The sequence below is a fragment of the Octodon degus genome, unplaced genomic scaffold (genome assembly GCF_000260255.1).
Source record: "Octodon degus isolate 3935 unplaced genomic scaffold, OctDeg1.0 scaffold00009, whole genome shotgun sequence".
Classification (NCBI taxonomy): Eukaryota; Metazoa; Chordata; class Mammalia; order Rodentia; family Octodontidae; genus Octodon; species Octodon degus.
The window spans coordinates 11511985-11527065 of NW_004524585.1; the positions used below are offsets into that span (position 1 = coordinate 11511985).

Here is a 15081-nt window from a genome sequence, read left to right on the forward strand (position 1 = left end):
GAAGCCTGGGTAGGCTAGGTTAGCATACCTCTGTCTCATTTCCTAAACTGACTCCAGTTTCACTTTGTTTTATATCCTAAAAACTGCTAGAAAACAGTAATTCCCAGGGGTAAAGACAGCAGCCTGGTCCTGAACAACAAAACCTTGAGAAGGAAAGAAGGAATGAACCAGTCATCAAGGAAGTCTTTATTTTTTCCACTTGGTTAGTTTTCCAGAGCTTGTACCCTCTGAGCTCTCCAACAGTGATAGTTGTGTGGTGACAGTGTGGGAAGGCATGCCCTCCAGTAACAATGTGATCGCTTCCCTCCAGACTGAGACTGGGTGTGACGGGGCAGGGTCAGGCACTTGAGCACCTCCACCTAGCTCAGGAGCACAAGTAGTGCTTGTCAAAGGCTTAGGCAGGTGGAGGTGCAGGGGAGCCCATCCCAGGGCCATAGGATGGAAGTTCCTCAGTAAGGCCAAGCAGAAGCATGCAGAGAATTAACTTCAGCGACAGCACCAAGCACCCTTCAGAAGAGGTGTCAGGAAGGGAGAGCAGGCCACTCAAAGGATCAGGGTTCTCCTGGGTTCCAAGCCAAAGCAAGGCAGATGCCTGGCTGAGGGCCAGCGGGACTGGTGCCTTACCTGCACCCCTGGAGGCATCCCCTCCGGGACCAAGGAGGGCTGAGGGCTTGGGTGGCTTCCTGTTGGGTGTAGTTCAGCCCTGAGATAGATCTGAGGTCCCCTGGGAATTGGGTTGATGCCAAGATAAATGAGGGGAGTTAGGTTTTGGGGGTTATATGGGGGTGTGTTCTCAAAACAGACCGAAGTCTTTGTCTCCTCTATCCTTGGCACTGCCTGGGTATTAGGGGTATCTTTTCACATCATGGAAGCAAAGCAGAGCATGTTGGTCACCCCCAAGAGAGTAGCTAGGGTAAGTGGCAGGTGATTAGGGAAGCAGGGGCAACTCTCCTGGCCTCTAAATGATTCCCACATATTCTCCATTCTAGAGATTTCTACTGCCCGGCTTGGTTACCCCTGTAGTCTTCTCCTAGCCATGGCTGTGGAAACAAGGTCAACCTGGGTCCTAGTTCTCTTTTGGGGGATTCATTTGGCAATCACAGATGTGTGGGGCACAGTTGCTAAGCTGTTGAGAATCAGATCAACCAGACTTTTCCTAGCTCTTGTATCTGACCTATGTTTGGGTGGAGGATGAGCTTGGGATCACCATCTTGCCAGCTAAGGGGAGAAGACAGAGCTGCAATGACCTCTGGGAGCTTTTCTGACTGCTTTCCCTGTGGTAGCAAAACACCTGTGTCCATGTCATTGTGAGGAACCCAGAGCTTGCAACGAAAAGATGAGTGCACCTGTGCCTCCCTCTCAGCCACCCGAGTGCCAGCTCCTATCTTTAAGTTCAGGCATGCCCCCCCACCACTGTCCATCAGGGGCTGCTGGAGGAAGCAGAGGAGCCGGCAGTGGGGAAAATCAGGAGCCTGGCTCCTATCCCTTGTCGAACCAGCTTCCTGGACTCATAAGTGCTGTCCAGTTGAAGCACCTCTTCCCCAAGTCTCCAAACCCACTTCCCTGGGCCTGAAGGGAGGCTGGCAGCCGGGCTCATAGAAGGCTCAGTGGTCGGGGCGGGGCTTCTGGGGCAGCTGGGCTGCGTACAGGGCCAAAGTGTGGTGCAGGAACTGGTATTGCTCCGCAGTCTGGATCATACCCCCTCTGCAAGGAGAAACAAACCATGGGTGCAGGAGGTCAGGTGCTTGCTAAACAGCCCAGGCCAGGCATCCTGTGGGCCGCTGGGAAAGCCTTGACTTTCTCCTTCCCGTGTATGTGTCCTTGCTGCTTCCTGTTCCTTCTTGCTGAAGCCTCCTGCCCTAACTTAGGCCCTGGCACTTGGTCTTCCCTGATCCCCTCAGCCCTGGGAGAAAAACCAGTCCCACTTTCTCTGGGTTGCTTCCAATTTTTCTCTTTTCTATAATCCTGAAAGTAAAAAATCATTCTATACATTTGTACATAGCACTAATTCCTGTTTTCCAAAACATTTTCACGTAAGTTAATCTGTTCCTTCCAGCAGCTCTCTGGAGGAAGGAGAAGCCAGTCTCTCTCTGGACTAAAAGAGGGAAGAGTATGGACACCAAGGCACATGCCTGTAATCCCACCTACTTGGGAGGCTGGAGCAGGAGGGTTGCAAGTTAGAGGTCAGCCCAGGCAATTCTGCAAGACCTTGTCTCCAAATTAAAAATAGCAAGCAAAACAACTAACAAAGGCTGGATATGTAGCCCAGTTCAATTCCTAGCACTGTGAAAAAGAAGAAAAAAAAGAGGTGTGGGGGCTACAGAAGGAGTGACACTGAGAGACGAGGCACAATGTGAACCCAGTGCAATGAGAACCTGTGTATGTTCTGTGCCTGCCAAACATCCAGAATGGTACACTGCTTCCTAGTTCTACCCTGCGTGGGAAATTTAGGGGAAGGAAGGAAGGAAGGCAGGAAGAAGAAAGAGAGCGAGAGAGAGAGAGCAAGAGAAAGGAAAAAGGAGAGAGAGTGAGAGCAAGAGCGAGAGTGAGAGCGAGAGAAGGGAGTGAGAGTGAGAGAGGGAGAAAGAAAAAGAAAGAAAGGAAAGAGTGAACAAGAAAAAAAGAGAGAAAGAGAGAGAGAGATTGAAAACTCAGGATAAATTCACAGAGTAGAATATTTAATTCTAGGCCTCCAATCTAAAATTTCAGATAGGAATTCTTTCTAAATATTAATTGCAAAATATAACCCTAGAACTCTGGAAAGCTGAGGTAAGAGGATTGAAAGTTTGAGCCAAGCCAGGCATTTTAGCAAGAACCTGTCTCAAAATGAAAATAAAAAAGCATTGAGAATGTTGTTTGCTGTGAAGGCCCTGGGTTCAATCCCTAGTACTAGACACACAGACACACATACCACACACACACACACACACACACACACACAGGCACACAGACACACACACACACAGAGTGTAAAAAAAACAGTTCTCCTCAGTCCAGAGGTGCCAAAGCCACTCATGAGCACAGGTGGCCCTGTCAACTGTGGACTCACCTGTCTAGCCGCAGCTGGCACACGATGCCCAGGATGTCCACTTCCCCTCGGGCCTTCAGCTGCTGGCAGCCAATTCGGATGGCGATGAAGCATCCAGTCCGGCCAATCCCTGCACTGGGAAAGCCAGAGGGAAGTTGGGGAGGCCTCAGAGACCAGGGAACGTGGGAGGCAGATGAGCAGGGACTAGGAGAGCGGGCGCCAAACCATGGAGAAAGAAATGGGCTTAAGGTGCTGTGTCTGGGCAGGGCTCTGGGGATGGAACAAGACCAGGTTCCAGGGCCAGGGAGATAGCTCAGCAGCACAAGTGCCTGTCTGGAAAGCACATGGTCCTGAGTTTAATTCCCAGTACCCAAATCCAAACCCAACCAAAACAAAAAAGACCAGATGCCAGCAACCCTAGGCCTGCTGGGACAGCTGGCAGCTGGCCCTGCAGGAGGCTGTGCTTCTCACAGGGCTTGCTCCAGGCCTTGTCCAGGTCACCTTCCGGTTCCTGTGGACAAGCTGATGAGCGCTCTTCTGCTTAACGGTCTCCAACAGTTTGCAGTGACACTGCCCTGCTTGTGGGCTGGCTGACCACTTCAGCCCTCCTTATCTAACTGTGACTTCCTCCCAGCTCTGGCTCCACGGCCACAGCGGGCCCCTCTGCTCCCCGCCTCCATCTCTTCTTTCTGCTCCTCTCTGTTTTGCACTTTCTTTATTTCAAAGCCCTCTCTGACCTCCTCTTCTGTGGCAACTCGGCCTTCCTGAGCCTCTGATCCAAACCACTGATGACTCCAGGTGTCCTTCCATCTGTGCTTTTTGAGTCTGCTTTGGGAAGTTTACTTCCACGTTTGTTTCAAATCTTGTCTCTGCCTCACCCTACCCCAATCTACCTAATCTGCTTTCCCTGGGTAACCAACGCAACTCCCTTCTCCCAGCTCATGGTTCTGGGGCTCAAACTCGGAGCTCTGCGAACAATGGCAAGGGCTCTGCCACTAAGCACTCCCCGGGTTCCAAAGCACTTTTAAAATGGCAAATCCATGCCAGGTGTGGTGGCACATGCCTGTAATCCCAGAACTGGGGAAGGCTGAGGCCAGAGGATCATTAGGAATTCCAGGCTAGCTTGGCCTACAGGGTAAAACCTTGACTCAAAAAGATGAAATCAAACAAAACCAAACCAAACCAAACCAAAAAACTGCAAATCCTGGACACTTGATTCTATTCCCACCACTGGAGAGAAGCATAAAATAAAAAAATAAAGCAGGATGTAATGGTACGTGCCTATAATCCCAGCTATCTAGTAGACAGAGGCAGGAGGATCATGAATTCAAGGTCAGCTAGGACAATTTAGCAACACTCTGTCTCAAAAATTTTAAAAGTAAATAAATAAGAAGAACTGGGGGGGGGGGCGCGCCGGGATGTGGCTCAGTGGTAAAGTTCTTGACTTGCATGCACTGAGCCCTGGGTTCAATCCCCAGTGTCAAAAAAGAAAGAAAAGAAAAGGAACTGAGGATGCATCTTACAGTTAGTTCTTGGGTTCAATTCCCAGTACTTCAAAAAAAAAAAAAAAAAAAAAAAAGCTGGGCATGGTAGCACACATCTGTAATCCCAGCCTCCTGGGAGGCTGAGACAGGAGGATTATAAATTTGAGAGCAGTCTGAGTAACAAATATAGCAAGATCTTATCTCCAAATATATATTTTTTAAAATTTAGTACAGGGTCTACAGGGTCTCACTATGTAGACTGGACTCAGTGATCTGCCTGTTTTCAGCCTCCCAAGCGCTGGAATTACAGGCATGCGCCACTACACCCAGTCTCAACTGCTGTCTCAGCGTGCCCTAGGAGCGGGGGCCTGCATGGCATGTGGTTCTGAGGATCGAACCCCGGCCCCTGTGTTCTGCCAAACATGTACTTGACTCCGCTGAGCTAGCTGGTCAGCCCCAAATAAATTTTTTTTGTAAAAGACTGGGAATGTAGCTCAGTGAGAAAGCCCTAGGTTCAATCTCCAGTACCACACAGGAAGGAAGGAAGGAAGGAAGGAAGGAAGGAAGGAAGGAAGGAAGGAAGGAAGGAAAAGAAAGAAAGCAAGCGAGCAGGCAAGCAGGCAGGCAAGTGGGCAAATTCAAGTGTTTTAACAGTTTCTAAAAGACCCCTCTTCACATGGACCTCACTTGCCTTCCGGATGCATCCTTGTTCCCACATGGCCCCCATTCCGCCCACCAACTCTGCTCCCAGCAGTGCCTCCACGTTTTAGTTCTTTCTCTGGGTCTTTGGAAATGCTGTTCCATTGGCCTGGAATGCTTCCCCTTGCCCCTCTTCCCTTAGCTAATTCTGCTTCAAGCCTTTGTGTAGCTCCATGTCATTTATCTTGGAATCCCTTCTCTGGCTGAGGTCTGGGTCAGACAACTTGGTCCTGTGTTCCCCACCTACCCCATCCTAGCTGTCATTACATTTGTGTCCTGTGTTTAATCTGCTGCCATTTCCAGCAAGCTGTACATGCATCAGGGGTGAAAGCAAATGGTTTTGTTCACTGCTGTGTCTTTAGTGTCTAACACTGTGCCTGACAATAATAGGTTTTCAGGAACTATTTGTGGAACGAATAGATGAGAGTCTACCAGCAGGGGACACGTTTATCCTCTCCCTGGATGGTGTCTGGGTGTCCCACCAGATGCCAGTTTCTGTGCAAAAGAGCTCAAAAAGGCAGAGCATTTGCTGAATGACCAGAATGAACCTGATCTGCTGAGACCATTTCCAGGAGAGACCCAGAAGTAGAGGAGGAGGTAGAGGAGCCAACACCTGCAGTGGACCACGATAGGCCCAGTGTTGGTGGCTGTCTCTGGGCTCTCATCCACCTCAGCCACCAGTCGCAGCAGGGGCCCAGCTGATTCCGGAGTCTGGTGGTCAGGCCAGGCTGAGAAGAGGATGTGCTTTACTGAGCGGCATTCTTCTTGGTGCTGTAGTGGAGACACAATGTGAGACCCAGGGTCAGAGCTGGGACACTGCCCACCTCATCCGGTGCCAGTGGAGGATGAAGGCTGGCATCACCCCGAGGGGAGTCGCAGCAGGCAAAGCTCATCTGCCACCACTCCCCACCCTAAAAGACCAGCAGGAACATTGTCTTGGGAGAGAGAAAGGCCCGAGTTCAAATCTTGTCTCTGCCTCTAGCTTTGGGCAAGTCCCTCATTTTCTTCATCTAAAAAAAAAAAAAAAAAAGGAGATAGGGCCTGGGAGATGGCTCAGCAGAATAAGCGCTTGTCTGACAAGTACAGGGTCCTGAGTTCAATTCCTGGTACCAAAAAAATAATGGAGATAATGATACGATATTCTTTTACTTCCCAGGATGTTTGGAAAACAGCGAATCAAGAAATGCTTTGAAAAATGTAAAACACTATGCAACAGAAATAATTTTAGGTGGTTGTTTTTTGAGACAGGGTGTTGTTATGTAGCTCAGGCTGGCCTTGGACTATGTAGCCTAGGCTGGCCTCAGACTCTTGGCAATCCTCTTGCCTCAGTTTCCCAAGTGCTGGGAGAGTAGGAAGCATATTTAGAGCACCTTCGTGTGTGCTATCGTACTTGATCTCTCATTTCTTCCACACCTGGATCGCTGAGCATTCAGTGTGGGTGGGAGGTGCCTTTTGACTGCTGCTATTTGGTTTTCTAGCTCTGCCCTGTTTAACTAGAAGTTCCCTGAGGAAAATACCCACAATTCTCCTCTTCTGTGGCTCAAGTGCCTGTTTTAAGGTCTAAGACTTAGATAAGTAAACTTGGCTGCTAGAGGTCAGCCCTGATCTCCAGAGATGGGCAAGGTGGCTCAGCCTCCAGCAGCCGGGGCTGGCCCAGGTGGTAGTACCTGGATGGTGAGCTGCCGCACAGTGTATTCTGGGCGCTCCTTCATGTCCTGGATGCGGATCCGGAAGGGCCCATAAGTTTCCTCTTCCGTGGGCCAGTAGTGGACACATTTCTAGGAGGAAGGGAGCTGGGAGTCAGAAGATGGAGGCCCATCAGGATCAGAGGAGCGGCAGACGGGCTGGCTTCCCCTCCACATATTCTGATCCCAATACAGGGTCAGCGACCGGGGCCTGGCTCTTCTGCACTTGAGTCCTAAAGACCAAGAGCTCGGCCCACCCCAGGTTTTGGTTGTGGACCACCTGCCTAGGCTGTCTCAGGAACCTTTCTGGGAGGCGTTCTCAGCTCCCAGGAAGACTCTCCGCCCCCAGCAGCAGTGCGCGGGTGCTTGCACACGTTCGTGCGTAGGTGCGTGGATGCATGCACACGTTCGTGCGTGTGTGCGTGGGCACGTGCGTGCGTGCGTACGTGCGTGGTGGGGTAGCGCGCAGCTCTGTCGGCGTTCTGGAGCGAGGCTCGGTCTCCTACCTCTTTGCCCTCACGGAGCCGTGTCAGCATGATGATGAGGCACACGTCTTCCTGCCACACCATCTCCCAGAAGTCCGCCATGGTGTTGGGCATGGGGCCCTGGGTCGCGATGTAGACCTTCTCCTGCCCATCGTAGCCCTGGGGACAGAAGCACAAGGGGAGGTGGAGAAGCAGTGAGATTCAAGCTCCAGGGAGATCCCAGGCCTACCACCAGAGATTAGGGACCAGGCTGAAGTCAGTGAGCACGTGCAGGTAGACGCACACAAGCACAAACACACCCCGGAGACACATGGTGGACAGGATGGGGCTGTGGAGTGAGGCACATCTAAATTCAAAGGTTGGTTCTGCTGTCTCCTACGCTCTCTTAAGTCTGTGTTTTCTCATCTGTAAATTGGAGGTAACAATATTTTTCAGGAATACAGTGTGGATTAAGTAAAATAAAAAGTATCAAGAGTCTAGAATACGAAGTGTGTTCCAAAGATACAGTGTGCATCTCAGTTACTTTTCTCTCATTACTGAGACAAAATACGTGGCACCCAAAGTTAAAAAGAGAAAGCTGTCTTATTGCTATTTGTTTCTCAATAAAATTATGGAAAAAAATAAATAAAATTTAAAACAATAAAAAAATAAAAGGGGAAAGGTTTGTTTAGCTTACCGTTTGTAGAAGATTCAGTCCTTAATCAACTGGATCCAAGGCCGGGTGGTGTGCCCGACAGACATTACAGAGGAGGAACAATTCATGGCAGGCAGAAGGGAGCAAGCAAGGAGGCAAAGGGGGGAAGACAAGACTCTCCTTCCTCTCTCTCTCTCTCTCTCTCTCTCTCTCTCTCTCTCTCTCTCTCTCTCTCTCGTATTTGGTATAGGATCTCACCATGCAGCTCTTACTCATAGAGATCCTCCTCTTTTTAGCCTCTCCAGCGCTGAGATTACAGGTACACACCACCATGCCCCGACTTGGTCACCGGCTCAGTGTGCCAGGGGTGGGACTCACTTGGCATGTGGTGCCAGGATCAAACCCTGGTCTCTGTGCTTGCTTAAGCAGGTTTGTAGTCCACTGAGTTATCTCACTGGCTCAGCATTTGTGTTTTAATATGTAGGACTCTGTTTATTTTGACTTTGTTTTAGTGCATGATGAAAGCCATGATTCTAGATTAATCTTCTGCAAGTGGATGGCCATTTTATCTACCACCATTTGTTTAAAAGGCTGTAGTTTCTCCAGCATATGTTCTTTAGGCCCCTTTGTCAAAGATCAAATGGTCAGATGTGCCTGGAGATGTGTTCGCCTGCCTTGTCTGTCCATTGGTTCATATGTCTATTTTTGTGCCAATTCATTGCTGTTTTTACCACTGAGGCTGTGTACGATAGCTTGAAATTTGAGGTTGTGATGCTTCTTGCTTTACTTATATTGCCCAGGATTGCTGTTACTGTTCTGGGTCTCTTCTGGTTCCATACGAATTTTAGGATTGTGTGTTCTAGTTCTGCGAGGAATGCTGTTGGTATTGGTATTGGTATTGCATTAAATCTGTGTGTCAGCCATAGTAATGTGGCCATAAATGACAACGTTGGGTCTGCTTATCTAGGAATGGGATGTTTTCTGATATCTTCTTTGATCTCCTTTTCCAGAGTACTATAGTTTTATTGTGAAGGCCTTTCATTTCCTCAGCTATGTAATACCTTTAATTCTTTTGAAGCCATACTGCTTTTTTGATTTCTTTCTCAATAGGTTCATTTTTGGTGTTCAGAAATACTATTGATTTCTATGAATGCACTGTATTTTTTAATCACCCTTTGCCTATAAATGTTTGTTCCCTTTCTTCCCTATTTCCTTCTATTACGAAACAGTGTTCAATATTTGTGAATGTTTCACCTATTTGTATTATATATTTAGCAATAAAATGTAGCAGAGGTCCGGCCAGATAGCTCAGCGGATTAAATTGCCTGCAAGCAGACTCAGGGGCTAGGGGTTGGATCCCTGGGCCTGCTATGCCAGCCCCACCCCCAGGTTGCCCTGAGGCAGTAATTGAGACTGGGCATGGTGGTGCACACCTGTAATCCCAGCTGTTGGAAGGCTGTAAACAGGAGAATCACTATGAGTTCGAACTAGTAATGAGACCCTGAACATCTTTAGACCCTTCCCTAAAATACACACACACACAAAAAGCAGTTTCTCCCTATCCTGTCTTTTTTCCTTCAGAGTCCTCAGCTTCCTGGTCTTCAAGATGATGCTGAAATCAATTATTTGTTGGCCTGGTTTAGGCTGACGAGCTCAGGACCCCAGTTCCTCACTGCAGGTAGCTTTCATCTTTTCTGTACCCCTAACTACTGTCCTACCACTTTGGCCACCAGAGGGCACAGCTTTTACATCCGCTCTGGGCCAATAGAGGCAAAAGCTGGCGAATCTCCCATGCCTTGAGGTTCCTATTACCTGGACATTAATTGAACCATTTCCACAAAGGAGGGCTGCTTGCGGGAAAATGAGAAGGAGAGAAAGAGGGACAAGGACGCTCACTGGTGTTGGCCTCTCAAGCAGATCTCAGGAGCAATTAATCCCTAAGGAGCTAGTGTTGGATTTCTTCTTCTTCTTTTTTTTTTTTTTTTAATGATAAGGTCTCACTCTGCAGTACAGGCTGAACTTGAGCTCAAGGAGATTCTCCTTGCTCAGCCTCCCAAGTGCTGGGATTACAGGTGTGCCTTGGATTTCAACCATGCTAACTTCCTGCCAAGTTCAGAGGGTAGGAATAAAGTGACAGAATAGGTTAGGGAGATTGGGTAGTGTTTCTCTCTCTCTCTCTCTCTCTCTCTCTCTCTCTCTCTCTCTCTCTCTAATATTTAATATCTACTGTGTTTTCTGGGATGCTGTCTTGGGGTCCTCTCAGTCTCTATTCTGGCTTGGCAGGGCTATGGGAATAGTGAGTTGTAGTGGAGGTAGGCTCCTTAGCATCTGACCCACCAGTCACAGCTGGGAGAGACTCTTGACATCTTCACAACCAGCCCCCCATCACCCACAGCTGCTGAAGCTAGGCTACTCACTCGGATGTAGTTGGCATTGATGTAGTCACCATCCTCCTGGCTCTGTGCCCGGCCAAGACATACACGGCTCTGGGGATCTAGGAAGCAAATGGCAGCAGAGGTCAGAGGTCAAAAGGTGACCAACTAATGCAGACTCTCACAGGGACAGAGGAAAGAGTGCTCTTGTGTGCATCTTAGTACCTTGTATATAGCAGGTGGCCTGATTAGTGCTCGCTGACATTGTTATTATAATTGTTGTTGTTGTTAGGTTTGAACCTAGGGGAACACTAAACTGTATTCCTATCCTTTTTTATTTATTATTTTTTGCAGTGCTAGGAACTGAGCCCAGGACTTTGCACGCGCTATCTGAGCTACTTACCCATCGCTTTAAAAATTCTCTTCTAGATTTTGAAACGTTGTCTCGTTACGTTGCTCAGGCTGGCCTTGAATTTGTGGTCCATCTACCTCTCTGCCTCTTAAGTATGTGGGATTACAGGCGTATGCCCCCATGCCTGGCCTCATTGAATTGTTTTATAAATAAATAATAGAGAGTCACAGAATGCTTTTGAGCATGGAAGTAGTATGCTCATAGCAATGATTTGGCCAGGTACACGCCTGTAATGATTTGGCCAGGTACACCCCTGTAATCCCAGGAGGTTAAGGCAGGAGATCCACAAACTTGAGGTTACCTGGCTAATTTGTCAACATCCTGGCTTAGAATAAGATACAAAGGGCTGGGGGTATAGTTCTGTGGCAGAGTACTTGCATAGTGTGAGGTTCTAGATTCAGTTTCTAGTGCTGCAAACTGAACAAAACAAACAAACCAACACCCAATAGTCTGGAAAGACTCAGTGTTATGGAGGTTGCACTAGAGAAGAAAGGGAAAGCAGCAGCAGAGGCTGCCCGGAAGCTACCCTAAATCCTCCCCTCCTGTTCAGTGCTGGTGTAGGCAGGGCTGCAGCAACAGGGAATGGAAAAAGGAGATGCTATTTCTCTGACCCTGACTAGGAATTCAGATGAATGACTAGCCCAAGGTCACATAGTGGTGAAACAGGACTGGAGTCAGATCCACCCCCAGCAGGTATATACTGTCCCCCCTAAAGAGAATGGACTTTCCAGATCAAACCTTCACAAAGACAAAGCAGTGGGCCTGTGAGGAAGAGAGGGAGATTCTCTCTCTGCTTGTGCCAGCCTGGTTGTAGACAGAGGGCCCTCTGGAGATGAGGGCAAAGGGAACTTCTCCCTGGTGGCTGCAGGACTAGTTAGGATCAGGACAAGGACAAGGGCTTCACCCTGTGCTGACACACACAACCTCTGAGCCACCCTGCAGGCAGAGGGCAGAGGGAGAGGGACACCGGGAGGTAGGACATGGAATGGCTGACTCAGGCTTCAAGCCTGGGTATAACTAGAGGTGGGCTAGCGAGGTAAGAAAGTGGGGCAGGGCCGGGGAGATAGCTCAGTAGCATAAGTGCGTGCCTGCCTGCTAAGCGTTAGGTCCTGAGTTTGATCCCCAAAAAATAAAAAAGAAAGAGGGGCAGGTGGAAGAGGCTCCGAGGGCCTCATAGGCTGCCTTAAAAAAATCTGAGGTGCACACCCTGGGTCTGTCAGCTTGTGGGGTCAACCCCGTACAGCCCAGTGTCTCCTCCTTGTCACTGCCTTGCCTCCATGTGGGGTTCTCAGAGCCCTCTCTTGGGGAGCCATCCTGATGGAGCTTCTCCACTATGTCTCCACATGGAGGAAGAGGAGGAAGGCTTGGTGCAGCCAGCTCTGGGACCCTGGGAAAGTTAGGCCACGCTTCTGTGTCTCAGTTTCCTCATTCCAGACGGGTATACTGATGCCACAGTGCCCATTGCATGGGGACATTGGGAGAAATGGCTTTGTATGAAGGATATAGGGCAGTGTCTAGCCCACAGTGAGTATCTGCCAATGCTGTCCTTGGCGTCCCTGTGCCTTCCCCCCAGGACGCGGCATGGGATTTCTCTGCTACAGAGGATGCTTTGGGTGCTGTGGTCCTTCACTGGCCCAAGTTGAGCACCTTCCTTCTGAAGCTCCCCAGCCTCAGGACAGGGCCCACCTCCTTTGGTTCCCACTATTATCCTTACTTGGCAAAATGGTCTTGTACCGGTCTTTGGAGGCGTGGCCAGGAATATCCAAGTCTTCTGGGCTGACAAAGTTTGAGGGAATCTTCTGGCAGGGGGAGAAATAAGTGAGCAACAGATACCTTCCCCAGCCTCCTCCTCATCCCTCTCACCCTTTTCTGGTAGAATTGAGCCCTAGCCATCCCTTCTTGGTTTAGGCCTATAGGCCCAGGAGGGTTGGAGAGCAAAACAGGAAGCAGGGGATCAGCTTCTCCACCTCAGTCCTGGGGTTTGCTTCCTAAGAGTCCTGAACGGTTGCCTGAGAGGGAGTGGGACCACCTGGTTGCCTCTGTTTCAGAGCAATGTGGAGGAGACCTCAAGTTCTTACCAAGAATTCCTCTTCCAGCTGCTTGGGGCTGGGGGGCTGGTGCCGCAGGGCCCAGCAGGTAAGGGGACGTCCAGCTGTGCGCAGAAAGTGTAGGGTGACCTCACGGGGTGTGTTCACTGAGCAGATGGGTTCCACGGTGCCCAGGGACTTCACGTCCAGCATCAGAGCCACATTGGAGCCCCGCCTGCAGGCATAGCCAACAAGTGTCCTGTGAGCCTTCATTGATATTTGCTTTTCTTATAATTATTGTCTTACAATTATTGCTACGGTGCACATCTGAGGAGGTCTTTCCTTTGACCCCTGAGGTCCAGTCTTCAAGCTCTTTCTGTATGCCCTCCTCAGTTCTTTAACCCTAATGGAACAGCCTAGAGCCCCACTGCTCCTTGTCAGTTGCCCACCTCATTGCCCACCTCCTGTGAGACTCCGACCCACACCCAGCATCGGGCAGCCTCTGTGGCCTTGCCCCAAAGTCTGTAGCAGCCTAAGTTGGCATTGAGGGAGCAGGCCTAGTTAGACACAAACTGTGCCCCAGACATGTAAAGGACATGGAAACAACATGCAAGTGAACATTATTGGTTTCTTTTCCAGACTGGAGTCAAGTCCTGGGGCCCTCTGAAGTCAGCTGCCAGAGCTTGGAGGGGCAGAAGGAGGGAAGGGCTTAGGGCTGGGAAGAACTTGCCCCCAGGAAAGATCTCACCTCTCCTGCAGCCGCACATGCTTCTTGGGTGGTGCTTTGGCGGGTGGAGGCTGGCTCATGGCTACCCCCCAAGATAAGGCCGTCAACTGTTGTCTGGAGTGCCCCCCACAGGCCTGGACCATGCTGGGGTGGGTGCTGGCCCAGGCGGCTCACTCAGCCATGCTGTTTGCCTAGAAGAGAAGGTCCCACGGATGCTGGCATCTGGCCCACCAGATGAGCCAGAAGGACGCTTGCAAGCCCAGGCCAGTGGTAAGCTGTTTTCATTGGGGGTGTCTTTGCTCGCCCTAAACTGACCCTGAAAAGGGGCAATCTTTACCTTACAATGGACAAGAACTCTTTGGTAGTGGCCAGGCAGTGGACATTCTGGGGTTATAGCAAGGGCAAGGTGCAAGGGTGGAGATTGTGGATGAAGAGAGAAGGAATCCAGAAGGAAGAAGAAAGACGAGACACCAAGGTGCACAGAGGGCTACACTGAGGTGCAGGTGAGAAAAGGCAAGGGAAGGGACGTAAACTGTCCTGCAGAGGAATGAGAAGAAGTGCGCAGAAACCATCTCTATGTCCAGCCAGCAGGCTTTCTCTGAATGACAAATTGGGGGCTGGTGGCAGCGTTGGAGCCAGTTGGAGAGCCAGCAGGCGAGTGTCTCTCTTAGCTGTTGGTAGTTCCATGCCCAAGACCGCTTCTGGCTTCTGGGGTCTCTTTCTGTCCAGGGAGGTAGGCCGGGGGTGTTTCCTTCCTCCTCCTGCCCATCCCCCCATCTCCCGCCTCTGTAACCGTCACAGGAAATGGCCTCACCAAGCCCTTGAGTGACAGTGTATGGTGAGGCGACAGCTCACCATGGGGAGAAGGCCCCATGGAGGTGATGAGGCCACCTCCTCTGAGGGACAGCCCCCTTCTCCCAGAGTCAGGGTCCCTGGTGCCAAGGTGACGGATTGGGTTGGTAAGCCCACAGGGTTGGAGTCGAGGAGACAGCGTAGGCTGGTGCAATTGTCAGAGACTGAGAGGGCTGCCCATAGGAAGAGCGGGCCCTTTGGCTCCTGCTCTCTCTGTGGCATCCCTCCCTTCCAAGCTGTGGGGATGGCGGGCGTACCAGCACTCATTCCCCAGCCAGGCATGGGGTCCCCAACTCACCTTCCCACATGCCCTCCTCCGAGATGCTCTCCTGTTTCCCTGGGGTTCACCCGGCCTCAAGACCATGGACGTCTGCCCCTTCTTCAGATACTTACTGAAGCAGCTGTGTCCCCAGGCTGCTCCTTGCCAGCTGTCTGTCTCTGTCTGTCGGTCTGTCTTTGAGGGCTGAGAAGGCTTCAGGAAGCCAGCTTCCTCCCTCCGCCCCTCCTCGCTTCCACCCACGCACACCCCAGCTGCGCTGCCCTCCTGCGACTGCTGCAGCTGCCACCAGGGGTCGGGTGCCTCTGCCTGTGTCCCCTAGGGGCTGGCTGTGGGTGTCCTAGAAGTGGGCAAAGGGCTGGGCCTTCCCTGACCACTCCACTTTCCTTGGCTCCCAAA

At 50.5% G+C, this 15081-nt stretch overlaps 1 protein-coding gene across 3 annotated transcripts; it reads right to left on the minus strand.

The window, feature by feature from the left end:
* Window positions 1–216: 216 nt before the first annotated feature.
* On the minus strand, window positions 217–14864 carry Ptpn7 (protein tyrosine phosphatase, non-receptor type 7). Of its 3 annotated transcripts, none has more exons than XM_023708663.1 (10): window positions 14799–14864; window positions 13575–13744; window positions 12878–13061; window positions 12514–12595; window positions 10433–10509; window positions 7403–7540; window positions 6879–6989; window positions 5825–5982; window positions 3050–3163; window positions 217–1704 (listed from the first exon to the last, which is right to left on the minus strand). In XM_023708663.1, the coding sequence occupies exons 2-10, from the start codon at window positions 13694–13696 to the stop codon at window positions 1605–1607; spliced, it is 1086 nt and encodes a 361-aa protein (XP_023564431.1). In that variant the 5' UTR covers window positions 13697–13744; window positions 14799–14864; the 3' UTR covers window positions 217–1604. The 3 variants fall into 3 exon arrangements, with proteins under 3 accessions (XP_023564431.1, XP_012368505.1, XP_023564428.1); XM_012513051.2 differs by having other exon boundaries at window positions 12514–12598; XM_023708660.1 differs by having other exon boundaries at window positions 12514–12598; window positions 14704–14830.
* Window positions 14865–15081: the final 217 nt, after the last annotated feature.